The following is a 26,210-nucleotide window of genomic DNA, read 5'->3' as shown; positions in this document are numbered from 1 at the left end:
ATTTGATAAGATATTATATTATATTATATTTATTATAGAAAAAGAGAAGAAAAATAAATAAAAAGGGCCACCTTCAGACTATAGATATCAATACCAATTAAAGCAAGATTGGCCCATTTGCGGAAACTGTTGAGCCGTAACTCCCTTTCTCCTTTCATCTTTTATGGATCGGCCCACAATTTAACACTATCCTTATTATTATTATTATTAAGAAACTCTTATCTTTAAAAATAATAATAATAATAAAAATTACATTATTTGTACCGATCATTGGCGTATATTCAATGTATAACAACTAACAAGTGGATGACAAATGTAAGAATTAAGTTATAGCTCTGTTGATAGGTTTAACAAAATTCAATAGCTTTAACTCAAATTTATATTTATATTTATTTTTTGTTTATTTAACGTGTACAAATTGTTTATTCACATATCATAAATTTAAAATCCTGCTCCACCCTCTAGTTAATTATTTTCTATGAAATAAAGATCAAAACTGTTTTTATTATTGAGGTCTTACTTGGCTGTTGTGGCATTTAAAATTCCACCAATATTAGTATTTTTCGGTATTTCTTTATTCCTCATTTATTTTTGGACCCTTCCACAAAAAACTAAAAAATAAAAATAATAAATCAAATAACTCTATTTATCTAATCAATTATTGACTCTACTTGGGTTGTGTTAAATATATTTAGCATTATCTCGTTGAAGACTAAACAGCAACAATAATAAAATAATAATAATATAATTTTTTTATTTATTAGCTGAAAAATCCATGCGTGTTGAAGTTGGACAATTAATGAGATGCTAGGGATGGTTGCAATTTGCAAGCTAAAACATCCGTTTACTGTACCTTTTTCAGTCAACTTGTTTTTTTTTTTTAATAAAAAGACTAGTGATACAAATTAGATCTATAATGTGTGTGGCTAATTGTATATCAAATTTATTGAGGACAATTAAAAAGGAACTTTCATGATTAATTTGCTTCTTTTGTTAAACATCTTACAAGTTGGAATTGTAGCTTGTTAGACGAAAGGATTTGTTATTGGGCTTTAATCAATAACGTGAAGGAAAAACTATGTATCTATCCATACTTAACTATCACATATACATATTTTATCTATATTTTAAAAATATTACATAAAATATCACTTTTTAAAAAATATATCATATTTATAAAAATTAAATTAGATACATAATCCCCTTAAATATGATAATAAATAATTATTTTAAAATTACATTTCCTTAATTTGTTGGACACTACCAATTTTAATTAATTTTGATTTATTCTTTTCAGTTGTTTCCCTTCCCACTCCCAAAACGGATACCTCACATATCCCACCATTACGCCTTTTTCTTCTTCTTTATTAAACGTTTCCTTCCCCTGTCACAAAAAATATTGTATCTCATTCCTACTCCCACACGTATCCCTTCTTCCTTAGCCATTTTTTATTTCCTTTTGCATGTGCTAAATTCATATCAAGCTCTATATAATTAGGTATTAGTTAAAGTGACAAAGTAAGATTATCTTTTTTTTTCTATTGTCAATCGTATCATGTATTTGATTCGATAGTTTAGAGTTTTTATAGCCAATTTATTGTAGGGTTTTTATATTGTTTGCTCCATTTTAATGGCTCATAATTCAGAAAATAGTAAGAATATTGTTATTTATCCGAGACACACGTTTTTGAATATAGTGTATGAAATTGATACTTGATACATCGAATTAATAATAGATACATGAAATTAATATTATCATATAAATAGATACATGAAATTAATATTAGACACGTATAACAAATACACAAAATTAATATTAGATATTTCTATGGTACATATGAATCTACATGTATGATACGTATCTAAGTATTTTATTTGTTGGATACATCATATATTGATAATAGATACATCAAATTAATGAATTTTATTATTTTAAGAGTAATAAAATGAAATAAATCAAATTGCATGACTAGGATATGCATGTTTTTGTCTTTTATAAATGATATTAGCGAAACTTATTATTTCAAATAATGATAAAATGAAATTAATTAAAATAGATATACTCCTTGATTTCCGCCTTATATTAAAGAATTTGATTATAACCAATTAGTTCAAACAAATAAAATACATATCTCAATTTGAAAATTCGACATACATGTATTTTACGGAATCAAACTCATGTATCTTAAGTATAAAATATGGTAGAGAAAAATAATATTTAAAACTATTAAAAATAAAAATAATTAGAATCTAAAAACTAATGAGATTTATGTAGTTTAGTAACATAAATGCTAGGAGAGCCCAAGCCCAAGTTAAGGTGAAATTGAACAAAACGCCCAATTTTACAGATCGAACACTGCAAAGGCGACCAGCCCATTAAGGCCCACTTCATCATCCTTCCATAACTAAAGCCCAAAATTTTAATAATCATTACTTGAATAGTTTCTTTTTTTTGGCAACTTTCACATATAGCAAACATAAAATTTATATTTGTATATTATAATAAAGTTTGCATAATTGCGCTCTATAGAATATATATATGTACAATTCGTTATACATGTATAATTGAAGTGAATTGTATAAAACGAGAAAGAGAAAGAAACTTGGGCCAGAGAATTGTATAAAACTAATTGTATAATTATAAGTCTATAGGACGATTATATACAATTTGAATTTATATAAAACGAGAAAGGGAGAAAGGGCAAAAGAGACTTGAATAGGGAATATACAATTGAATCGAATTGTATAAAACGAGAAAGAGATAAATTATATACAATTTGAATTTGAATAGACGAGAAAGAGAAAGACAAAAGAGACTTAGGCAGAGACGTAGTTTTATTGTATAATTATAAGTGTATAAGACAGAGATATATGGATTTGCATGTGTATATACAATTTTCTCTCGCTTTATACAATTAGAAACTTTATTTATACAATTCTATTGTATAAAGCGAGAGGGGCGAGCAAAGGAAGCGAGCGAGAGAGGGAGAGTGACAAGCGAGAATATGAGGGAAGGAGAGAAGGACTGACAAAACGGTTTACTATGGAACACAAATAAATCAAAAGGTAGCTACTATTTTTATTTTATATTATTAGTTTGTCATTCTATACAATTATTCTTTTCTCTTTTTTTTTTCATTTTCCCGTATCATTAGTAGGATTGCCCATATTTTGAAGTGATCTTTCGTTTTTGAAGTTTTTGGCTAAAATCATCTCTTATGTATGACTCAAATATAATGTACATTTTTATATTATTTAAGTGGGTAAAAATCATCCCTATACTATCCAAAATATAACAAGGATTATCCTTCGGTCTATTTTTTTTAGTTAAGAAACTGCTAAACAATTTTCTTTTTTTAAAACAATTTGATCATGTCTTAGCCATAACGAGAAGATCAAAGTTACCTAAAAATAATAAGGATATGAATAGGAAATAAATCTTTCATTTTAGAATTTAAATTTTGTGTGTTGTTAGTTTATATATATTTTTGGCATCATCAAGTGAATTGACTTGCAACAATATGTAAGTTCTGAAATATATATACGGTATCTTTCGATGGTTAAAAAGATTATGTATAAAATTCATTTAAAAAATATTACGTCCAACTATTTAAACATTTTATTTAATTAAATATTCAGTACGTATGTACGCTATATACAATGCAATTCACATTTTATATAATGTACAAAAATGTTAAAAATTTAGTGAAATTACGTAGGCATTTAGTTGTGACAATTAAAAAAAAAATTGCTTTATTTGAAATTTTTGAAGTTGAGGTTGTATTTGACTATACTTTTTACAAAGAATATTTAGAATTTGAATATTTTGTGTGAATATGATTAAAATCCTTAATTTGAAAAAATTTGAAAAATCACTCGACTTGACTAACTTAACCATGTCACATATATTTATTCGACTTGACACTTTTTTTTTGTTGGTGGGTGAGTTTCTTAAAAACTAGACAGAAGGATGAATCTTGAAACCTTTTGGATAATGCAAACATGTTTTTTGTTCATTTATATAACACAAAGATATATTTTAGGTTTAAGTCATACGTCAGAATAATTTTAGCCAAAAACTCCTAACTTTTGCCTCAAAAATCAGGATTTTTAATATGTTTTTCACCATTTTAAATAATAATAATATCTTTAATAATTTTTTTTAAAAAATAAATTGCAAGACAACAAATATATTCACAATATAAAGTGAAAATTGCTAGAACATAATTTAGTTTTAAGACGTTATAGCTTTAAAAGTTGAACTTTTCTTTTTTGTCTCATGGTACGAACGTCTTAAGACATATTTATTAACTTCTTAAGTCATATTATTTGAAAATTAAACTTAAACACAATGAGTTATTTTTATTATTTACACTAAGGGTAAATATTTGTCTGGCTAATTAACAATATTTAACTTATGCGTAGAATAAATATTTTTTAAAAGATTTATCTAATGAAATTAAGTCATAGTTGGATGCATTTAAAAAGTAACTCATTTTCACTAAAAAGGATAAAAATTAAAGAACAGCCGACCAAGACATGAGCAAAAACAGGTCACCTAAAACAGGAAGGCTGAAACCTGTGGCTTAAGCCCTTCTTCCCCGCAGCGCCACCCCAAAAATCATGAGTTCTTCATATCCTCCATTGAAGCCCTCTCAACTTGTTCAAACAATCACTACTCTACTCTCTTCCTCCCCCAAATCTCTACCCAAATCCTCTCTTCAATCCTACCTCCCTCACCTCACTCCTCCCATTATTCACTCCATTCTCTCCTCTTCCACTCTCTCTTCTCGCCCTTCCACTCTCTTCTCCTTCTTCCAATGGTCTCAATCCCACATACCCTCTTTCTCCACCCAACCCCTCCCTTTCCCTTCTCTTCTCCCTATCTTATCCTCCCTATTATCCCATCGCAGATTCACCGTTGCAAGATCCCTTCTCCTCACGTTTATCCCTTCTGATCACCCTCAACATCTTCTCCATCGTCATCTCCTTCACCCCATTTCTAATTTCCCTCAACCCTCAACCGAATTGTTGGATACTGCTATAGGTGCTTACTGCCAATGTGGCAAACCCCATCTCGCACTTCAGATTTTCAAGAAGATGAAGCGCCTTCGACTTTGCCCTAACATCATTACTTTCAATACTTTGATTACTGCTTTGGTTAGGTACCCTTCCACTCACTCTCTGTTTTTATGTAATGAGCTGTTTAATGACGCACTTAAGCTTGGTTTGGTGCCAACTACAATTACTATCAATATTTTGATTAAAGGGTATTGTTTAGCTTACAAGTATAAGGATGCTAATCAATTGCTGGATAGAATGAGTGAGTTTGGATGTGTGCCCGATAATGTGAGTTATAATACTATATTGGATGGGTTGTGTGAGAAAGGTAGGTTGAATGAGGTTAGGGATTTGTTGTTGGATATGAAGGGTAAAGGTCTTGTGCCGAATAGGAATACATATAATATTTTGATACATGGTTATTGTAAAATTGGGTGGTTGAAGGATGCTGCGCAGATTGTCGAGCTGATGACGCAGAACAATACTTTGCCTGATGTTTGGACTTATAATATGTTGATTGGTGGTCTGTGTAATGAAGGAAGGATTGATGATGCAATTAGGATTCGGGACGAGATGGTAGGATTGAAATTGTTGCCTGATGTGAAAACTTACAACACCCTGATCAATGGGTGTCTTGATAATAAGAGAAGCTCAGAGGCCTTTGATCTGCTTGAAGAGATGAATCAGAAGGGGATCAAATGTAATGAAATTACGTGTAATACATTGATTAAAGGGTATTGCAAGGAAGGGAAGATGGATAAAGCTAGAGAGGTACTTCAAAAGATGGAAGAAGATGGTTTATGTCCAGATTGTGTTTCCTATAATACTCTCATAAGTGCATATTGTAAAGCAGGAAATCTACCAGAAGTATTGAGGATAATGAAACAAATAGGTGAAAAAGGTTTGAAAATGGATAATTTCTCTCTCAATACATTGCTTCACATTCTTTGTCAAGAAAGGAAGCTTGATGAGGCCTACGAGTTGCTCTCTGTTGCTTCTACCAGGGGTTATCTTGTTGATGCAGTAAGTTATGGCACTCTTATTGCTGGCTACTTTAGATGTGCAGATACAGAAAAAGCTCTTAAGCTTTGGGATGAGATGGAAGAGAGAGAGGTAATTCCCACTATTGTCACCTACAACATCATAATTGGAGGGCTATGTAAATCAGGTAAAACTCACCTGGCAATTGCTAAACTGAATGAACTTTTGGAGAAGGGTATAGTTCCTGATGAAATAACATATAATACTATTATTCATGGATACTGCTGGGAGGGGAACATTGAGAAAGCATTTCAATTTCACAACAAAATGGTTGAAAATTCTTTTAAGCCTGATGTATATACGTGCAACATTCTTCTTAGGGGACTAAGTAGGGAAGGCATGCTTGAAAAAGCTATTAAGCTCTTTAATACGTGGATAGATAAAGGGAAGACCACTGATGTAGTAACTTATAACACCTTGATAACAGCTCTTTGTAAAGATCAAAGACTTGATGATGCTCTGGGCCTTGTTGCTGAAATGGAAGAGAAAAACATCCAGCGTGATAAGTACACACATAATGCTATTGTTGGTGCACTTACTGATGCTGGAAGGCTTAAAGAGGCTGAAGAATTTATGATAGACAGAGAAAGACCATCTGAACAGCGGTTGCAAATGGATGACAAGGAACATGAACTCAGAGTTGATGAACTAGATTCAAGTTCAATCGCTTATTCACAGCAGATTGATGAGCTTTGTGCGGAAGGAAGATATAAGGATGCAATGCTTATATATGCACAAGTCACTCAGAGAGGTATTGATCTACAGAAGTCCACTTATTTTACTCTGATAAAAGGACTCATCAAGAGGAGAAAAAGTATATCGAAGACAGGTTGATAGTGACCCCGAAAGTTTGGCTCTGGCTGAGTATGATGACTTCAGTTTCTATGCCCAGTATGCAACACTGCAAGGATCCAAGGCAAAAGGTTTTTTTCTTGAACACCTGCGCACATGAACTTTTCTCTTACTTTCATTGTTTACAGGTTTGTGAAGGTCAAACAGGCTCTTAGTCAATCAACTTGATTTTTAGTAAAAATTATTCTAACCTAATCAATCCCCTTAACTGAACAATTTATTTACTTACGGTCATGTCTATATGTTGTTAAATATCTTGGTTCCTGGGTAGTTCATCTGGAAAAAGAGAATTAAACAATTTTCAGTTTATCAATAGAAACTTCAAAATATAGAGATTTCTTTTCCTTGCCTTTTGCCTGGGCAAGTGGTTTAGCTGAACTTCTATTATCATCTGGACCTAATGCGGTGTACTATAATGTACTTCTTATATGATGTGCTGGAGTGTTGGGAGAAAATGCGAATCAGTGAGGTAAATATTTACAGTTCAAGGCTGCCTGTATTGGGCAATATGGATAGAAAGTAACCCAAGGTGCTTTGAAAGAAAAATAGGTGCTGTTCAGAAATTGAAATGTTCATGTCAATGGATTTTGGATTTTGGTGTAGTCTACTGGATGTAAATAATGAAAGTAGCATGCTTGATTTTATAGACTCAGTACCTGAGTAGGTGCTTGTATAGGTGGAACCTTCTCGGGCTTATCTTTTTGTTTTTGCGCAGGAAAGTTTCAGGCATGTAATTCCCTCGCACCATCTTAGTGCCTGCTTTCTTGTTTTAATAGAATGACATATTTACATGTGAAAAAGAAATATTTTCCTTGTCATTGATATCAATGTCAAGAGCTTTCTATTTATATTATGTTTTTTCCCCCTCGAGGGAGGGCCGTGCTTGGAGATTGACAAAGCAATCCATACAATGGATATAACATAAAGGTCCCACGGAGCAGCTTAAAAAAGCTTTTCAGGAAATTTGGTCACGTAAGGAGCCTGAACCAAGTGAATGTAAGACTACTCTGACATATTCTGTGTGCTATGCCCTAATTATCCCTTCCTCGAGAATGAACTGTCTCAAAATGACAACTTCCATGATGTAATACAGACTAGGACAAAAGGGTGTCTCTTCTCTGGTGGTCGAAGATTAGGAGTTTGAGCACTTGTAATCCTTTTGTTATATGTATAACTAGGTTATCCGAACTTTATTTGTTAGGTGATGTGTTTAGTCAAATACGTTACATCTGAGTTTACTTTGATTTCCCTTGTCTAGTGTTCTCAGTTATTAGATATTGCTGTTGCATTTTATTTAGTTGTCCACCTGCTTTGAAACTCGAAGCTAATTAATCTTTTTCGTGTTTGCAGGTCAGTAAGAAAGATAGTAAATCTAGATGATCACATTGCATTGGCGTGTGCTGGGCTGAAAGCAGATGCACGAGTGTTTGTGAATAAGACACGCATTGAGTGTCAGAGTCATAGGCATACGGTTGAAGATCCTGTTACCGTTGAGTATATAACTCGTTACATTGCTGGTCTTCAGCAAAAGAACACTCAAAGTGGTGGGGTGAGGCCATTTGGTCTATCCACCTTGATCATTGGTTTTGACCCACACACAGGTGTACCCTCACTTTACCAAACAGATCCATCGGGTACATTCTCATCCCCAAAAGCCAATGCGGCTGGTAGAAACTCTTAACTCTACTCGGGAATTCTTGGAGAAGAATTACAATGAAACATCTGGAAACTGTGAAACTAGCCATACATGCTTTGCTTGAAGTAAGTGGCCTCTGTTTATAGTTGTTCTCAAGCGTTTTTGTTACATATTTTCCTTTCACAACATCATATATAATGTGAGTTTCTGTTGCATGTTAATATCTGGGCCTTATATTGTCTTGCTTCTCTTAAAATATCGGTGTTAACTTGAGTTGCTTTTCATCGTCCTATTTTTAGATCTTCAGAACATAAGGGATCATTCAGTTATTAAACTCTTCCTCCCTTCCTAGTTCAATCAATCAATTTTGCTCAGTTCCAAGATAGTTGGTAATATCTTTTATTCATCCTGATCTATGCAGGCGCATTTACAAGGTAATATTTGTGAAGTTACAAGGGAGGAATTGAAGTTTATTTTTCCGTAGGAAAGATGTTAAAACATATTGAGAACTGAGGATGAAAAGTAGTAGCTGCATTTTCTGCCCTGGGAATGAGTTTTCTAAATGTTTGTTCTGCTTAAAAAAAAGTGCTGTAGGAGAATGGATTAGTCGAGTGCGTGTAAATTGGCATAGATACCACAGTTATTTAAAAGTGGCCAATTGAATACCGCACACATTTGAAGAATTTCTTCCTAGGAATTCCACATATGTCAAAACCCCTCTTTCCATGGCAAACTTGGGCTTTCTTAAACGCCTCAAGAACTTATGAATTATGACTTGCTCATTCACGGGAAGTAATTACCTCTTCGTTGTAAGAGGTGACTTGACTTGTATTTTGGATCATTTATTTCTGACGTACATATGCACTTACACATGCTAAGTTATCGACTATGATTTGAACGCTGCTCTTTATGATTCAAGTTGTTGACTTAATTATATTGTTTAAGCGGACTGAAATACATGACAGCTTCCGTTAGAGATTTCTGTGTTGGTATTTAGGGAACAAATGCACTCATCCAACTAGACCTTCAGCAAAAATGGAAAGAGCATAGTTGGATGTGAGCATTTGTTTTGGCTGTAGTGATTTTTAAGCATGTGTTTCCCTACGAATCAGGTTGTTGAAAGTTGTGGAAAAAACATAGAAGTTGCTGTGATGACAAAAGAGCATGGGCTTAGGCAACCCGAGGATGCTGAAATTGATGCCATTGTTGCTGAGATAAAAGCAGAGAAAGCAGCTGCAGAAGCAGCCAAGAAGGCCCCGCTGAAAGAAACCTAGTTCTGCTGAAATTCATTCTTAACTATCCCTAAATACTTTCTTTTTTGGATCAAGTTAAGTGCAGCGTTCCTTGAATTTTAAGAGACGAAAGAAGTCATGCTCCCGTGATCTCTTCCCTATTTGTGTGTTGCTTGATTTAAAGTTTTATCTTGTTATTTTGTAGTTTGTGTATTTTGGAAATTTGGTTGTGAAGTATCAGCATTTGTTTGTGCTCTTTCCTGGATTCTGAAAGTTTCGTGTGGATAAATTGGTGGAACACAGGAGCAGAAAAGGCTTGTTTTTCAATGGTTTACCGACGGCCTAACTGCAGTCTGTGCAGCACAGATAGTTGATTCTGGGTGTGAAATTGTGCAAGTTAAAAGGGCTGTGTATGTATGTGGCTAAATAGTTCAGAGGGTGAGTCGTCATATTATGCTTATAAAATATTCTGTAGAATGCTTCTTATAAAATACATTCCTGATTTATCTTCAAAGATTGATTGTAGAAACCTATTATATTTAGTATCTTTTATGTGTGTGGGGGGAAAAAGAGACGATTTATCTAGAGGTGAATTGATGAAAATTCTTGTTGAAACCCTGAAAATCTAATTGCCAGTAGCGGTGGCTAATAGATGATTTTTGCTTGTATATTCTTATATCTTTGTATGTATTGTTTTCTTTACTTGACAATATGAACAGAGAAGCTTTCTTTCTCTACCCGTTTCAAATTATAAATAATAAATTCATGTTTAGAATCGCATAAATATGAGCCAACTATATAATCACGCGCAACACTACTGGAAGATTCATTTGACTCTCTCTTCAGTCTTCTCCCTTGCAAAATAAGCATAAAAATTATTCCAAGGATCTCTGTGACATCGTTTTAATAAATACTTTCTATCATCATTTCTTAAAAAGCTGATTCACAATGTGTTTCAGTTTCTTTCTTGATTCAATTGCATATACTTGTGACTTCCACATTAATCAGATACCCAAAATTCTACATCATTTTATTCTCAAGGTTAGGCCTCTAAGATGTGAATGCACTTAATTAGGGCTGTTTTGGTAAATGTATAAAAAATAATGGTAAATAAAATGTACTGATACTGCTTATATCAATTATACATAAATAATTTTGATGCTGCTTATATCAATTATACGTAAATAATTTTGATGTATTGTTTGGTTTGATGTATTTAAAATTGCATGCATGGCATAAAAATAGTAATTTATAATAATATCCTCCACAATTATAGTGGAAAAGATGAAGGGTAATTGAATTTTTCACCATATATTAAGTCTCTTGTATTACTAATACCTAAAAATTCATAGTATTAGTAATACACATCTTAATACACTTTAAATTGTTTAGTTATACATAAATAGAAATAGCGTACCAAATAAGATATTAATAATATATAGAAATAAAATTCCCACAAATTACTTCCATACGTTTACCCACATAAAAAACATTTCAAAAAATCGCAGTTCATAATTTCAGACAAAAGTGACTATAAATAATAATAATAAAATCTATATCTGAAGTTGTTCCAAAGTGAGGATCATTTGATAGTGTATAAAAATAAAATGTTCAATAGAGTTCATTAGTATTACTCTTATTAGTTATACTTCTATTTGTTTGATTTGGTGTATTAAAAATAATATGCGTTATATATAAAAATAATTAAATATTTATTTATAAAAATATTTTTCACAATTATAATGAAAAAAATATAAAAGTACTTTTGAGAGATAATTGGATCTCTAACCATGCTAATACATGTAATAAATCATATGCATTACTAATACCTAGAAATTCATAGTATTAACAATACACATTAGAATGCAGTAGTTATATATAGCATGAAAAAGTGCACCAAACAAAGAACCACTAATACATAGAGCTAATGCGCATTATTTTTGCTACTACACCCTACCAAGCAACCACAAAATTCCACACTACAGGAATGGCTTAAATGTTTATCCCAGAATGGTGCACATACTCTGCATTTAGGCTGTGGATCAAAACCAAATGGCAAACCATTCAAACACAAGCTTTTCTACTCGTGTTCCACCAATTTGTCGACAACATACCTTCAGAATAGAGAAAAGAGCAGTAACAAATGTCGATATTTCACAACCAAATTTTCAAACTACAAGAACTACCAAATAACATGATAAAACTTTAAAATATCAAGCAACACACAAATAGGGCAGAGATCGCGAGAGCATGAATGCATGACATTTTTAGTCTCATAATTTTAACAAAGATGAAGTTTTAGACGGACCAAAATCTTAAAATTCAAGTAACACTGCACTTGGCTTGATCTCGAAAAAAGAAAGGATTCAGGGATAGTTAAGAACAAATTTCAGCTCAACTAGGTTTCCTTCGGTGGGGCCTTTTTGGCTGCTTCTGCAGCAGCTTTCTCTGCTTCGATCTCAGCAACAATGGCATCAATTTCAGCTTCCTCAAGTTGCTTAAGCCCATGCTCTTTTGTCATCACAGCAACTTCTATGTTTTTTCCACCACTTTCAACAACCTGATTCATAGGGAAACACATGTTTTAAAATCACTCCAGCCAAAACAAATGCTCACATCCAACTATGCTCTTTCTATTTTCGCTGGATGCGTGCATTTGTTCCCTAAATACCAACGCAGAAATCTCAAACTGAAACTGTCATGTATTTCAATCCGCTTTAACAATATTTAGTCAATAACTTGAATCATAAAGAGCAGCGTTCAAATCACAGTTGATAACTTATGTGGAATCATAAAGAGCAGCATTCCAGCCATGGAAAAAGGGATTTTGACATATGCACGTGTTTTGTATAAATAACTGTTGTATCTACACCAATTAGCACGCACAATCGATTAATCCATTCTCCTAGAGAACTTCTCTTTGAAACAGAACAAACATCTAGAGCACTAATTTTGAAGGATTTGGATTTCTGGTAATAAAAGATGCTGACTCCCTAAGCAGAAAATGCAGCTACTACTTTTCATACTCACTTCTCAATATGTTTAACATCTTTCCTAGGGCAAAATAAACTTCACTTCTTCCCTTGTAACTTCACAAATATTACCTTGTAAATGCGCCTGCATAGATAGGGATGGATAAAAGAGTTCATATTACCAAATCTTGGAACCGAGCTTAGTTGATTGACTGAACTAGGAAGGAAGGGAGAGTTTAATAACTGAATGATCCCTTACGTTCTTAAAATCTAAATATAGGACGATAAAAAGCAACTCAAGATAAAACCGATATTGTAAGAGAAGCAGAACAATTAAGGCTCAGATCTTAACATGCAACAGAAACTCACATCATTTATGATGTTGTGAAAGGAAAACTTGTTAAAAAGAACTTGAGGACAACAATAAACAGAGGCCACTTACTTCAAGCAATGCACGTATTGCTAGTTTCACAGTTTCCTGGCCAGATGTTTCTTTGTAATTCTTCTCCAAGAATTCCCGAGTAGAGTTGGAGTTTCTACCAGTCGCATTGGCTTTCCAAGCTGAGAATGTACCCGATGGATCTGTTTGGTAAAGTGAGGGGACACCTGTGTGTGGGTCAAAACCAATAATCAAGGTGGATAGACCAAATGGCCTCACCCCACCACTTTGGGTGTACTTTTGCTGAAGACCAGCAATGTAACGAGTTATGTACTCAACAGTAACAGGATCTTCAACTGTAAGCCTATGACTCTGACACTCAATGCGTGCCTTGTTCACAAGCACTCGTGCATCTGCTTTCAGCCCAGCACACGCCAACGCAATGTGATCATCTAGATTCACTATCTTTCTTACTGACCTGCAAACACAAAAGAGATTAATTAGCTTAGGGTTTCAAAGCAGGTGGAGACTAAATAAAATGCAAGAGCAATATCTATTCACCAAGAACACTAGACGAGGGTGATCAAAGTAAACTTAGGTGTTATGTATTTGACAGAACACATAACCTGACAAATAAAGTAAACACATAACCTAGCCCAAACCACCCTTGAGGGGAAAAACCATAATCCAAATAGAAAGCTCTGACATTGATATCAATGACAATGCAAATATTTCTTTTTAACAGGTAAATATGTCATTCTATTAAATTGAGAAACACAGGCACTAAGATGGTCTCATGGAATTACATGTCTGAAACCTTCCTGAGCAAAAACAAAATGAGAAGGTTCCATCTATACAAGCATCTATTCCTGTAGTGAGTCTATAGAGTCAAGCATGTTACTTTCATGTTTTACATCCAGAGGATTTTATGCCAAAAAGCCAAAATCCATTAACATAAACATTTCAATTTCTGAAATACATCTATTTTCTTTCAAAGCAGCTTGGGTTGCTTTCTATCCATGTTACCTAACACACGCAGGTTTGAACCGTAAATATTTCCCTCATTGATAGACGTTTCCTCCAAACATTCCAGCACTTCATATAAGAAGTACATTACAATACACACCATTAGGTCCAGATGATAATAAAAGTTCAGCTAAACCACTTGCCCAGGCAAAAGGCAAGAAAAAAATTGAGAACCACTTGCCCTCCATAGATTGAACCTTCTATTGATAAACTGAAAATTATTTAAAGCTTTCTCTCCTTCCAGTTGAACTACCCAGAAACCAAGATATTTAACAACGTATAGAGACGACCTTAATATGAATTGAGGGAAAAACCCTAAATCTCGCGGAATGACAGAGTAAACCTAAGTATTGGTTTTTTTTAGATCTTAAAACGAAATAATAATAAAAAAAAGAGGTACCTGGAGTCTTGAAGCTTGGGAGTGGACTTCTTCTCGACGCCGAGGACAACAGTGTCAGTTCCACGTACACCGACGGCGGCGTTTCCTTTGCGTACGGCTTCCATGGCGTACTCCACTTGGAATAAGTGGCCGTCCGGCGAGAAAACGGTGATCGCTCTGTCGTATCTAGCCATTATCTGATGGTACTAAAAGCTATTGAAAAATTTGGGCTCTGTGTGATTTCAGTTTCTTCCGATCTCTTGAGTGTTGAAAGCTCTTCCCTCTAACCTTTTTATGTTTTTTTTGGAAAATGGAATTGCTTCTGAATGAAATACACACTTCTTGGGCGACAAGCCAATTGCCTCCAGAACGACGCCGTGCCAAGCACCCTACCCTTCTAAGTTATTAATAATCAGAAAGACCCTTCAACTTAGCGTAAATTATTAGTTTCATTCTTAAATTATCAAATATTTTTAAAAATACTTTTCTACTTGACTAAATAAACTTAAATCACCGAATCTTCGCATGACATACCAAATTGTTTCAAATTTTTGTAGGATTATGAGACTCTTAGTAAAAAATTAAAGAAGTGTTGAAAACAATTCTAATCTTCACGAGAATTTAGGAGTTACTAGATTAATTTAAATTAAATACACCTCCAATCTTGCTACACGAGTGAAATACACTCCTAAATTCTTATTAAGATTGAAATTGTTTTCTACACTTTTCTCGGCCTTTTAGTAAGAGCTCCAAGCTCCAACGAGAATTTGAGACAACTTGATATGTCTTGTGACAGATCCGAGTTTTTCAGGGATCTACCTAAGTTTAATTTAGGTAAGTAAATACGTGTTGTTAAGGTTGTCACTAACTTAGAGATGAAACTAAATAGTTTACGCTAATTTTTAAGAGCGTTTTCAATACCTTTCTCTCTATTAATTAGTTTAATAATATTTTTGATTAATTTTACGTATCAAGAAAATGAAGAATAAGTATTTTAAAACTTTTTAATTCTTTAAATTTTATAAAAATGAATAAATTAGAAGTGATATAAACTACTCCCTCTGTTTAAAAAAGAATGACCTATCTTCTTTTTAGTCTGTTTAAAAAAGAATGACCCCTTTCTTTTTTTTAGCAACACTTTAACTTTAAAAGACATTTTGGTACATTTGACATAACTTAAATTTAGAACTACAAAATCAAAAAAATTTCTTTTTTTTCTTAAACTCCGTTCCAAGTCAAACTAGGTCATTTTTTTGTTAAATTTAATAACCAACTTTTCTTAAATATTTGAAGAAAAGAAAAATAAAATTTATCTTAAAGGATCGGAACTATTTATAATTATATATTTAAAGAGTTATTTTAACCTATAACCCGAACTTCCTAATTATATTTCTTTAGTTTATTATATGGAATGACATTTTCAATTAGGAAATAATTAAAATTGTACTATACGAAATATCTTGAAACATTCATTATATTTCGAAGTTACTCATGCACTTGCTATAACTAAATTAAACTGTTAAATCATAATTAAGAGTAGAGATAAATTTAAGTGTTCTCCTCCATATATTTGGATGTGGAGTCCTGAAACTCGCTCATATCTTGGTGAAGAACAATATTATAACATATATATGGAAGGGTTAAATTTGCATTTTCCCTTCTATATTTGCTGTTCACTGCCCCTATTCTTTGAAGTAAGAAGTGTCTGATTTAGGCATGTGTGCATTTATACGTCTTTAAACATCAAAATATTTTTCAAAGTGAACAGACTTTCAAGTTACTACTACTTTTTCCATTTCTAATTTTCAAGCAACCAAACTAGCAAATGACTAGAGTAATAAAGCCAATACATACACTATCATTCCTGTAAATTCAAAGTTTGACATACATTACATCCTCTTCTGTCAAAGCAAAGACAAACTCTCTAATTAAGCAATGAATAAAACTAAAGTGATCGAGGAAGTTAAGAGATGGCAAGTGGAACATCCGGATCTACTTCTGCTTGCTCTTCAGTTTAGCAAGGTTAGCTTGAGCAGCAGCTTTTGCAACTGTAGTAGGCTTGATAGCACCCTTTGGATTCAGAGCTTTTCTTATCTTAAACACAGCCCATGCAGTCCCTAAAGCATGCCCTGCAGCATCGAATCCTTCACGTGTCATCTGTGCCGCCTGGTCGCCATGCCTGCATCAACGTAAGTTTAACCGTACTGAGAAATGGATGCGGAGGGGTAAGACAATGAAAAGAGATGGGCCAGTCCGGTTCATTTTCCATGTTCAGTTAAAATTTTTGAAAAACATTTTCTTTAACAAATAAGTTCCTTAGGAAGATGACTTTCCTGATGAAAGGAAGGAAAGCAGGTTCCATTCCATGTCGATTGTGTCCGATAGACCTCATCTTCGCCCCTATCCCCACCAACCCTACCCCTCTTCGCCCCTATCCCCACCAACCCTACCCCTACCCCTACTCCACCTTGCATAATTAATTTTTGCTCAAGTACTGAGACACAAACTTTTTTCACTTGCTTCGCTGAAAACATTTTCCTTTCTACCGAACACACCCTAAAACAAGCAGGTCTTATAGGACTCATATTTGAAAGATCGATTGCCCAAAATTGTCGGGTAGCACTTCAGGGACAATAAGTCTATTACTACAATTATCTAAAGTGATGGTTGTGTGGTTTCCCTGATGTTTGTTCTCATATTTATGGAAGAGAACTTCAAAAGAAAATGGAAGGTTAAAAGTAAAACCATGTCTTTTTTTTCTTTTTTTGTAAATAACAACTTCCATCTAACATAATATAAAAACCACAGTGTGAGTTAATCACAATGTGAGTTTGGAGAACTTTCAATTCTCTGCTTATACAGTTTCTATTTAACCTCCATCTTTAGCAACAAAACAAAACTTACCTCTGTTGAACAAGACCAGTTGTCACTACTGAGGTCGTTGACATCACATTCTTTCCAGCCACTTCAACGGCATCACAAACCTTATCTGTTATAATGTAGCAAAATGAACAATATCATGAGTCCTGAAGAAAATAACATAGTAGTTCTGTTCATCTTATGAACACAGCAAGTGGATATTATTCCCCTCAATTCAAACACACAACAGATAAATGAAAATGTTCAACTAACGCAAAAAAGACAGTTCATCGAGTAGAAACACATACTGAATCCATCCAAGGAAGCAAGAACAATTTCTCCCGGAAGAAGGCTAAAGAATCTCTGACCAGCTTTTGAGTTTGCAATAGAACTTGTGAAGAATCCAGAGACCTTCACTACTCCTGAGAGTATACCAGTTGCCACTTTCTCTGACATTTTTGTCATCTTCTTCACCCTAAAAGGAACAGAATGAAAATATACATAAAGATTACGCAAGAAAAACACTTATCAATTTGTAACGAACTCAACAAAATAGCTGAGAAAATTGATCAAGTATTACTACATCTCAATTCCAAACAAGATGACGTAAGGTATATCAATCCTAAAATCCATTTAGCTTCACTTGAAACTAGTACTCCTTCTGTTTCAATTTGTTCATTACTATCTTAATCCATTTAAAAAAGAATATCTCTTTCCCTTCTGACAACTTCTAATTCCAACTTCCCAGGTGACATGTTTAACCGCAAGATCAAAGAGCATTTTGATGCATTGTGTCTTTGATACATTGTGTCTTTGGCTTAAGACCACAAGATTCAAATTTCTTAAATTCTTTGTCAAGTCAAAAGAGTCTAACAAATTGATACGGATGGAGTATTATATTGCAAATCAATGCTCTATGAAGAGTAAAATTCAAAAGAAGACTGTACCTTTTCATCCTTCTCATAGCCTCAGGGCTAATCTCAGAGTTACTTCCTTTTCCCATCCTCTTCATCAACACATCATTCCCCCACTTCAACCTATCCACAGTAATATCCCCACACCACAATATCCCCTTTATCAACTGACCCGACCCGGCTGCAATCATTCTTGCAATACTGCTACTATAATCCTCAACATTCGGAGCCAAAGTTGTCCAGTACGCCGCAGAACTCCTCTCCACATCCTCCTTTTTCTTCTCCATCTCTTCTGGTGAAACATCTTTTGGCGCCATCCACCATTTTTCTGCAACCCCTTTATCCTTCTTCACTTTCTCCACTCTAAACGCACTGTACTTCTCCAATACTAAATCTAACTCCTTTAACACCCTTTCTTGCCCTTTCGAAGCTATTGTCAAACCATAGTTGAGTAAATTCTCTGCGTATCCATCTTCATCATTTGCTTCAGAAGGTACACGAAGAGTGAAGAAATAGTGAGATTCATCAAGCTTAACAGCAGCTTCATCTCTCGCTAAAGGCCATTGAATCTGATCTCCGACACGTGCAAGAACAGCAACAACGTTGTCGCCCTGTTTTAGTTGAACAATCTCGAATTCACCACTAGCGAGTTCGATGCTACGTTCTTTGTCGATCAGATGGACAATCGCACCTGGGATTTGGACAATCACTTCTTCTAGTGATACAAAGTTGGAATTTTGATTAGGCTGACTGTTTTCAGTTTCTGGGAATAGATTCTCTGCTAGATCTTTCATATCAATAGTTGGGTACTTAGAAGAAGATTTGTTCTTTTGGGTATTTGTAATAAATGGAGAAGATGATTCTGGGTTTGAATCAATAACTTCTGGGTATAATTTGGGAGGAGATGGATTTTGAGAAGCCATAGTTTTTTTTTTGGATTCTTGATTACCCAGTTTGGATTTACACACAAAAAGGAGAGAACTTTGTGAAGATGTGTGTAGATGGGGTTTCAAGATTTATGTAAGTTTTGGCTTAGGGTATAAGAAAATGGAAAAAGTCGGTTCTAAGGTTGAAGACGAGTTCACGTGGCTGCTACGTGGCTTGATATGTAAAGCCCGTGTGGAAGCCGATGAGATTCTTCGCCGTGTTTTTGAAGCAACTGTCACTGGAGGACGTTAAGTTTACTAAATTTGGACTAAAATACCCTCTTTTTTTTTTGGCTAGAGAATATTGCTGATGTTTCTTGATTCAGTTAAAAAATATTACAGAGTAATTAAATGTTTCTATTCTTCTTTACCATGGGAATGTTCCGTTAAGAAGTATGATTTGTATGAATTGTCAAGAATGCTAAGTGAGTTTATGAAGATGGGAAAAGTTAAAGATGCAGATAGACTGTTTGAGAAAATACCTGAAAAGAATGTTGTTATTTGGTCAATCATGATCCATGGTTACTCTAAAAATGGGTTATACAAAAACTCAGTTGAATGTCTCACCTCAATGAGAAATTTTGGTTTAGTGCCTAACTCATTCACTATTGTGGGTGTTCTTGTGGGGATCTCAGGATTGAAGGACTTATTACTTGGACAATCAGTTCATGGGCTGATGGTGAAGTTGGGGTGGGAAGATAATTCATTTGTGGGCACTTCACTTCTAGAGGCTTATGCAAAATGTGGAAATATCAGTGACTCTTGCAAGATTTTTGAGGACATAAAAAGTCAAGGTCTAGTTCCATGGAATGCAATGATCGGTGCATTAGTACATAATGAACTATTTGAAGAGGCTTTCTTGTTATTTAATAGGTCTAGAGAGTCTGGTTTGTTTCCTAATTCAATGACAATTATGGCCTTGACACAGAGCTGTGTGGCAATGGGATCGAAATGCCTTTGTGAATCAGTTCATGCCATGGCTCTTAAGTTTGGTCTTGTGTTTAATATACAGGTCAACAATTCACTTCTTTTTCTGTATTCAACATTGATGGAGTTACCTGCTGCTTGGGAGATTTTCGATACAATGGAAAAGAAAGATGTCATCAGTTGGTCAACGATGATGAGCTTGTTGGTTCACCTAGAATATGCTTCAGATGCTATAAAGCTTTTCCTCCATATGAGGGACTCTGAGAATGAATATGATCATCTCATCCTAATGAATCTTATTTCAGCTTGTGGAATTTCGGGGAACTTGAAGATGGGAAAATCTGTTCATGCTCAAGTAGTAACTCATGGTTTTGGATCAGAGCTTCCTTTACTTAATGCCATGATTACTATGTATGCAAGATGTGAGGACTTGAATTGTTCAAGAACTGTGTTTGATCATTCAACCATTAAGAGTATGGTATCATGGACATCTATCATTTCAGGACTTTTGCATAATGGAAGGCCCAGGGAAGCACTAGATATGTTCATTAGTGTTAGAATTGAAGAAAATTTCTTCACTGATTCGGTTCTTCTAGTGAGTGCACTAACTACTGCTGGTGAAATGGTTGCTTCAGAACTCTGCATGCAGCTGCATTGCCATACTATAAAAACAGGAGTTACAAACTATAGAAGTATCCAGAATAGTCTCATATCAACCTACTCGAAGTGTGGGAATGTTGAACTTGCAAACAATGTTTTTGAGCAAATGGCATCTCTTCGTGATGTTGTATCATGGAATGCTATTATAAATGGGTATGGTATCAATGGCCATGGAGAAACTGCTCTTTCCCTGTTCTATGAGTTCAGAAAGAGTGGAGGAATACCTGACAGTGCTACTTACTTGAGCATTTTGAGTGCTTGTAGCCATTCAGGATTGGCAAGTGATGGTTTGTTGATCTTCAGTCAGATAATTGAAGAAAATAGAATCGAAGTTGGTGCAGAACATTATGGCTGTATCGCTGATTTGCTTGCTCGGGCAGGTTACGTGCCTGATGCAAGTTCATTCTTGAATGGAGATGTTAAGACTCTTTGGAAGGTTATATTGAACGAATGTGCACGTAATAGTGATTTAAAATTAGCAGAATTTGCTGCAAGAAAGTTTCATGAGCAGATTAAAAAAGATCCTGGTCAACTTGTACTACTCTCAAATCTTTATGCATCAGTTGGGAGATTTAAAGATGCAGAAGCCTTGAGGTCGAGCATGGACACACAGAAATTGATTAAAGTTCCAGGATTCAGCATTCTCACTGGAAATCTATAGCATGTTGTGAAATCCAAATCAGTAATCACATGAATGGATAACAATTCTGCAACTTCATTTCATGTGGAGCTGCTGTAACATCTGCCATAAAAGGTGCATGCTTTGAAAGGTAAATGATTCAACTTCGATAAACATATCTGTTTAAAGAGTAATTCTTCCCAAAGAGAGAAGAATCACAGAAACAAAAAGGAATTGTGTTGTGTATGATATACATCTGGACTAAAACTCAGGTCTAAAGATGAGCAATAGCAGGATGCAGCTTCATGCCAAAGATTTAATGTTGCAACAGGTAAAGAGTCAGAATTATGCATCAGTGATATAAATAAGCCTGAACCTCTTCAGTTAGCTTGTCTCAAAAATTTGTACTCACCATGGCTAAAAATCAATTATGTGATAGATCATTGAACCATTCCCTTTGAATGGTGAGTTCCCTCTGGCAGAGGACTTCTTCAATCATACTTAGAATCTCTTTTTTTAACATAGAAAAGGAGTGTATTATCAGTGTATGCAAGAAGAGGGGCAATCTATCGGCTACATGCAAAATGCCTCTATCACCATAGGCTGTAAAGCAGTAACAAACTAGCTTGTCTATACAGTCATAATGCATCATGGTTCTCACCTATCGGTGGGACTTATTCATCCTTGAATATTTAAGTAGAAGGTCACTACAAAAACCAAGGGTTTTCAATTTTGACACGATACTCTTATAAACAAAGCCAAATAGAACATAGGAAAGCATGTTACCAGAATCTCTCTACACCACTAAGGATTAGCAGCTAAAATGATTAAAGCTCTGAATAGATGTAGAACCTCCTTGTTATCTAAATCCGAACAATGGATTTCCTTCACACCACAATGGATTTCCAATAGGACCAATATTTATCCATATGGAGGAAAATAACTGAATCCTAGTAATAAGTCTGAATCAACAAAACGAACCATTTATAAGTAGAATCTCTTTTTCTTGCACAGAGGGGGTAATCCATCTACTAGCCGTACAGCAATTAACAGACTAGCTGCATAAGACACTTCTAATGCAATGTGGCTCACTTGAGTCCTATTCTTCCATGAATATGAAGTCGAAGGTAGAAAAAAGGAGATCCAATATGCACATACTACTCGCATAAACGAAACCAACTAGAACATTGAAAGCATGTCGCCAGAATGTTTAAACACTAAAAATGATTAGCAGTGAAGAAGGATTATAAATATCTGATTAATAAGCACATCATAACCAAGATTCAATTAATAAGCATATCACAACAGAGCCAGCTGGTTTCAGCACATAAAAATCTGAACTATGGATTCCTTCAAAATCAAAATTGAAAAGATGGTAAAAACAAAAGGCAACAGTAATATCTTAAATAAAAACAGGTGATGCAAAATCTATTTCAAAACAAAATATCAGGCACAGCCTGCTCAAGACTTCAAATATAAGTGATCTGTTATCAGTAAAACTCTTAATAAGACTGATTATTCATATGCTCTTATCTTTGCTTCTCTTACTCTTTGCCTTCACTGACCCATCCTTCAGCTTTTTCTCTAGCTCAGAACTCTTCTTCTTCTTTCCATCTTTCAAAGACAACTTACTTGTTTTTTGCTGCTCAGCTTTTTTCAACTTTTTTGCCTTCTTCTCACCGTTCAACTCACTCTGGATACTACCCTTCCCAGCTTTCCCCTTTTTCACTTTCTCAACTTCATGATCATCACTCTCCTCAATGTCTTCATCACCGTTTTCCTCTTCTTCATTATTACCAACATCATCATCATCACTTCCCAATTCATCTACACCAGAGTCTAAGTCCATATACCTAACTTCATGAATTCTCCCTTTATTCTTCCCCTTCTTCTTCCCTGATCCCTCTTCAGCTTTCCTTCCACTCTCCTCAACCTCAACCAAACCACCACTCATTTCTTCATCTCCACCCTCAGCTTCTTTCTCCTTAAATCCCTGAATCTTGAGTTTGATCTCAGGCAATGCTTGATACAAAGGTAATGCCAAAGAATCAGAAAGTCTCAAGTGCAAGCTTCTCACACCACCCCATTTTTTGGGAACCACCTGAACAACACCGTTTATTGCTTCAAAGGCATTGTCAACAATCTGTGCAGAGTCCATTGAACCCTTACCAATCCTCATCATACAACAAGTTCCAGTCCTCAAGTAAAACAACCCAGACCCACAAGCCCTTTCCACTTGCTCCTTCCAATTCTTGTGTGTCAAGTCTAATGGCAAAGGCAGCTTCTTTTTCTTGAAAAACTGCTTACCTAGAAGCTTAGGAAGCAAATGAACAATCCTTCTGTCAACCAAGAAAAGATCATAGGAATCACAAAGCTTTCTCTTTGCTTCAAAGGGTTTGTAGTTAGTCTTAAGCTTAGAAAGCTTAATGACTTTGGTGATGGGTATGTTTTGGGATTTAATAATCTTTTTGGCAGCATCGGAAGTGAGCTTGGAATTGGGTCTGTCATCAATGATAAGGCAGAGTTCTGAGGAAGCATCATGGAGAGGGTGAGGGAAAGGGATTCTGAAAGCGTTTGTACGAGGTTTTGGTGGTATTTTCTTAAGAGTGAGATTAAGGTAGATGAAATCGTCTTGTGGGAGTAATTGGGGTTTTTCAGTTTTCGACTTGGACTCTTTCCATTTGAGAAGAGCACTCACTGCCTTCTCTACTGTGGAGCGGCTAACCTTGGTGGCGGCGGCGGAGGCGGCGGGTGGAGCAGACTCCATTCGGATATTCGAACAAGTGAAGCAATTCTGGAAGAAACAATTCAAAGCAAAATACTTTAGAAAAATCTGATATCAATAGAAAATTAGAGTTCAGTTACATGAAAGCTATAGAAAATCAATTACCTTGAGCTGAAAGTTTTAACTTGTAAGAGCAAGAGAGGAAGTGAAGAGACCTTAAACCCTAAAACCCTATTGCTACCTAAACGCGACAAGTAAAGCTGAGGAAGTTCAAAGCAAGTACACCAGGAAGATTAAATGATATGTAGAACCCTCTACTTTTTAAAATGACGAATACGTCCCCCAAGTTCGTTTTGCTTTTTTTTTTTTTGGTAAAAAGATGCAATTATTGTAATTGTTCGAACCACCTAACACAAATACACAATATAGGATTAAGGAAAGTAATATAAAATCTACGACAAAGTAATTTTCTTCTCAATCATTGCATGTTGTAGTTGATAAATGAAATCGCACTTATAAAAAATGATCACTTTGAAGTTTTTGAACCATCCCATTTGAAAAGAGATTTCTGCGGATGCAACTAAAACAAGCCAATTGAATAATCTTCCAACACGTAAAGGGCCCGTTTGGCCATAAATTTTGCAAGTAAAACTTGGGAAAAAACTTGGCAAATTTTGTTTGTCCATACACTTTTTTATTATTTGGCAAATTTTTTTGGCAAATTTTCCAAATTCCCAAATACTAGAAAAAACTAGTATTTGGGCCAAATTTCATTATTTGGAAAGTTTTAAAAATTCAATTTTTACCCTTTAACTTTTTATTTTACAAAAATAATAATATTTATTAATACCAACTAATTCAATTATCTCCCATCTGCCAACTACCTCAATTAAATTATCTCCCATCTGCCAACTACCTCAATTAAATTATCTCCCATCTACATATACATACATGGTCTATATTTATCCAAAAAATTAGTTGAACAACCAAAAGCTTTGTGGCAGTACTCTCTGGAGAAACAAATTGAAGGTAATTTGTAAAAATCTACATATTTTTTCTTATAGTGAATTTTGTTTAGATTGAACTTGCTTGAATTGATTTGTATGAATATCTTCTCTTGTCTAGGTTTAAGAGTTACGAATGATAAGAATCTTTTCTCCTTGTGTTTTATTTTTTCATTCGACTGGGGCAACTAATTTTTCGGGCTTGTTTGTTAAGTTTTGTAATGTCCATTATTCCTGAAGCTGGTTTTGAGATTTTCGACGAGAACTCTATGACTTCACCTTTTCCGGTTAACAGGGTAATATACTTTCAATCGTGTTCGTAGGTCTTTCATTTTTAGTAAAGACATGCTTTCAAATTTTGTGCACTCTAAAAAAAATTAAGTTATGCATATGATGTGTTGTCATGTTGATGTTGTATCGTAGAAACGTAAAAAAATGAATAAATCACGTGGTTCAGCGGCTGATAAATGGACTGATGAAGAAACATCTATCCTTATAAGTGTCTTGTATGATGACGCGAGGAAGTCCGGATTTAAAGGTTATGCCATCAGTGGTCCACGATTAATAGAAGTTAGGAATGAGTTTTTTGAGAAAATTGAAAATCGAGATAAGTTTGATGATGAGAGAATTAAGTCAAAGATTCAACGATTAAGGAAAGACACAAAAACCTTCAAGGATCTCCTTAGTTCTTGCTCTGGATATGGATGGAACCCTACAACTAACACAATTACAACCCTACAAAGATTCCTTTTGTTTTCTTCTCTTTTTTTTTCCCGAATTTATATTAGTTGTATTTTCATTATCATGATTAGTATCAAGACCTTTTCACTATACGAATATTTACCGTAATGATTCTTGTTAATTTGTTGCGGAAGTCATAAATATTGTTACATGAGATTTCTATTGTGCTATGTAATACAAATTTATGGTTAGTTTGATAGTTTTAAAAACTTATGGGTATAAATCATATTTCTTAAAAAAATGAAATATGTTTCTCA

General features: G+C 34.4%; 5 protein-coding genes, 1 long non-coding RNA gene and 1 pseudogene across 7 annotated transcripts; 4 read left to right on the top strand and 3 right to left on the bottom strand.

Annotated features, from left to right (window-relative positions):
• Positions 1 to 4,516: 4,516 nt before the first annotated feature.
• LOC107008365 (pentatricopeptide repeat-containing protein At2g16880) lies at positions 4,517 to 8,441 on the top strand. 2 transcript variants are annotated; one of them, XM_015207374.2, is made up of 2 exons: positions 4,517 to 7,025; positions 8,305 to 8,441. In XM_015207374.2, exon 1 carries the CDS (start codon positions 4,624 to 4,626, stop codon positions 6,934 to 6,936), a length of 2,313 nt encoding a protein of 770 aa, XP_015062860.1. In that variant the 5' UTR covers positions 4,517 to 4,623; the 3' UTR covers positions 6,937 to 7,025; positions 8,305 to 8,441. The 2 variants fall into 2 exon arrangements, with proteins under 2 accessions (XP_015062860.1, XP_027767591.1); XM_027911790.1 differs by lacking the exon at positions 8,305 to 8,441 and adding an exon at positions 7,670 to 7,950.
• Positions 6,998 to 10,490, top strand: LOC107008366 (annotated as a pseudogene).
• A 1,464-nt stretch (positions 10,491 to 11,954) lies between these two features.
• LOC107008131 (proteasome subunit alpha type-7) lies at positions 11,955 to 14,937 on the bottom strand. The gene is made up of 3 exons (XM_015207054.2): positions 14,600 to 14,937; positions 13,237 to 13,651; positions 11,955 to 12,382 (listed from the first exon to the last, which is right to left on the bottom strand). Exons 1-3 carry the CDS (start codon positions 14,770 to 14,772, stop codon positions 12,221 to 12,223), a joined length of 750 nt encoding a protein of 249 aa, XP_015062540.1. The 5' UTR covers positions 14,773 to 14,937; the 3' UTR covers positions 11,955 to 12,220.
• A 1,471-nt stretch (positions 14,938 to 16,408) lies between these two features.
• Positions 16,409 to 19,459, bottom strand: LOC107008168 (protein EARLY-RESPONSIVE TO DEHYDRATION 7, chloroplastic-like). Its single transcript, XM_015207092.2, has 4 exons — positions 18,385 to 19,459; positions 17,746 to 17,912; positions 17,483 to 17,567; positions 16,409 to 16,757 (listed from the first exon to the last, which is right to left on the bottom strand). The coding sequence occupies exons 1-4, from the start codon at positions 19,272 to 19,274 to the stop codon at positions 16,571 to 16,573; spliced, it is 1,329 nt and encodes a 442-aa protein (XP_015062578.1). The 5' UTR covers positions 19,275 to 19,459; the 3' UTR covers positions 16,409 to 16,570.
• A 257-nt stretch (positions 19,460 to 19,716) lies between these two features.
• Positions 19,717 to 21,525, top strand: LOC107008167 (pentatricopeptide repeat-containing protein At3g03580-like). Its single transcript, XM_015207091.2, has one exon. It carries the CDS (start codon positions 19,717 to 19,719, stop codon positions 21,523 to 21,525), a length of 1,809 nt encoding a protein of 602 aa, XP_015062577.2.
• A 1,201-nt stretch (positions 21,526 to 22,726) lies between these two features.
• LOC107024904 (ribosomal L1 domain-containing protein 1-like) lies at positions 22,727 to 24,532 on the bottom strand. The gene is made up of 2 exons (XM_015225846.2): positions 24,374 to 24,532; positions 22,727 to 24,277 (listed from the first exon to the last, which is right to left on the bottom strand). Exon 2 carries the CDS (start codon positions 24,248 to 24,250, stop codon positions 23,003 to 23,005), a length of 1,248 nt encoding a protein of 415 aa, XP_015081332.1. The 5' UTR covers positions 24,251 to 24,277; positions 24,374 to 24,532; the 3' UTR covers positions 22,727 to 23,002.
• Positions 24,533 to 25,137: 605 nt separating this feature from the next.
• On the top strand, positions 25,138 to 26,116 carry LOC114073971. The gene is made up of 2 exons (XR_003574440.1): positions 25,138 to 25,237; positions 25,636 to 26,116. It is a non-coding gene; the product is annotated as an uncharacterized LOC114073971 (long non-coding RNA).
• The last annotated feature ends 94 nt before the right edge of the window (positions 26,117 to 26,210 follow it).

The sequence above is a fragment of the Solanum pennellii genome, chromosome 1 (assembly GCF_001406875.1).
Source record: "Solanum pennellii chromosome 1, SPENNV200".
Taxonomy (NCBI): domain Eukaryota; kingdom Viridiplantae; phylum Streptophyta; class Magnoliopsida; order Solanales; family Solanaceae; genus Solanum; species Solanum pennellii.
The sequence above is the reverse complement of the archived record's forward strand: the minus strand, read 5'-3'. Positions and strand labels throughout refer to the sequence as shown.

Coding starts and splice junctions, on each gene's coding strand:
- LOC107008365 (XM_015207374.2), top strand. CDS start 4,624: ATGAGTTCTTCATATCCTCCATTGAAGCCCTCTCAACTTGTTCAAACA.
- LOC107008131 (XM_015207054.2), bottom strand. CDS start 14,772: ATGGCTAGATACGACAGAGCGATCACCGTTTTCTCGCCGGACGGCCAC. Junction 13,652..14,599: donor CCCAAGCTTCAAGACTCCAG/GTACCTCTTTTT, acceptor TTGTGTTTGCAG/GTCAGTAAGAAAGATAGTGA. Junction 12,383..13,236: donor CAATACGTGCATTGCTTGAA/GTAAGTGGCCTC, acceptor CCTATGAATCAG/GTTGTTGAAAGTGGTGGAAA.
- LOC107008168 (XM_015207092.2), bottom strand. CDS start 19,274: ATGGCTTCTCAAAATCCATCTCCTCCCAAATTATACCCAGAAGTTATT. Junction 17,913..18,384: donor GCTATGAGAAGGATGAAAAG/GTACAGTCTTCT, acceptor TGTTCCTTTTAG/GGTGAAGAAGATGACAAAAA. Junction 16,758..17,482: donor ACTGGTCTTGTTCAACAGAG/GTAAGTTTTGTT, acceptor ACGTTGATGCAG/GCATGGCGACCAGGCGGCAC.
- LOC107008167 (XM_015207091.2), top strand. CDS start 19,717: ATGGGAAAAGTTAAAGATGCAGATAGACTGTTTGAGAAAATACCTGAA.
- LOC107024904 (XM_015225846.2), bottom strand. CDS start 24,250: ATGGAGTCTGCTCCACCCGCCGCCTCCGCCGCCGCCACCAAGGTTAGC.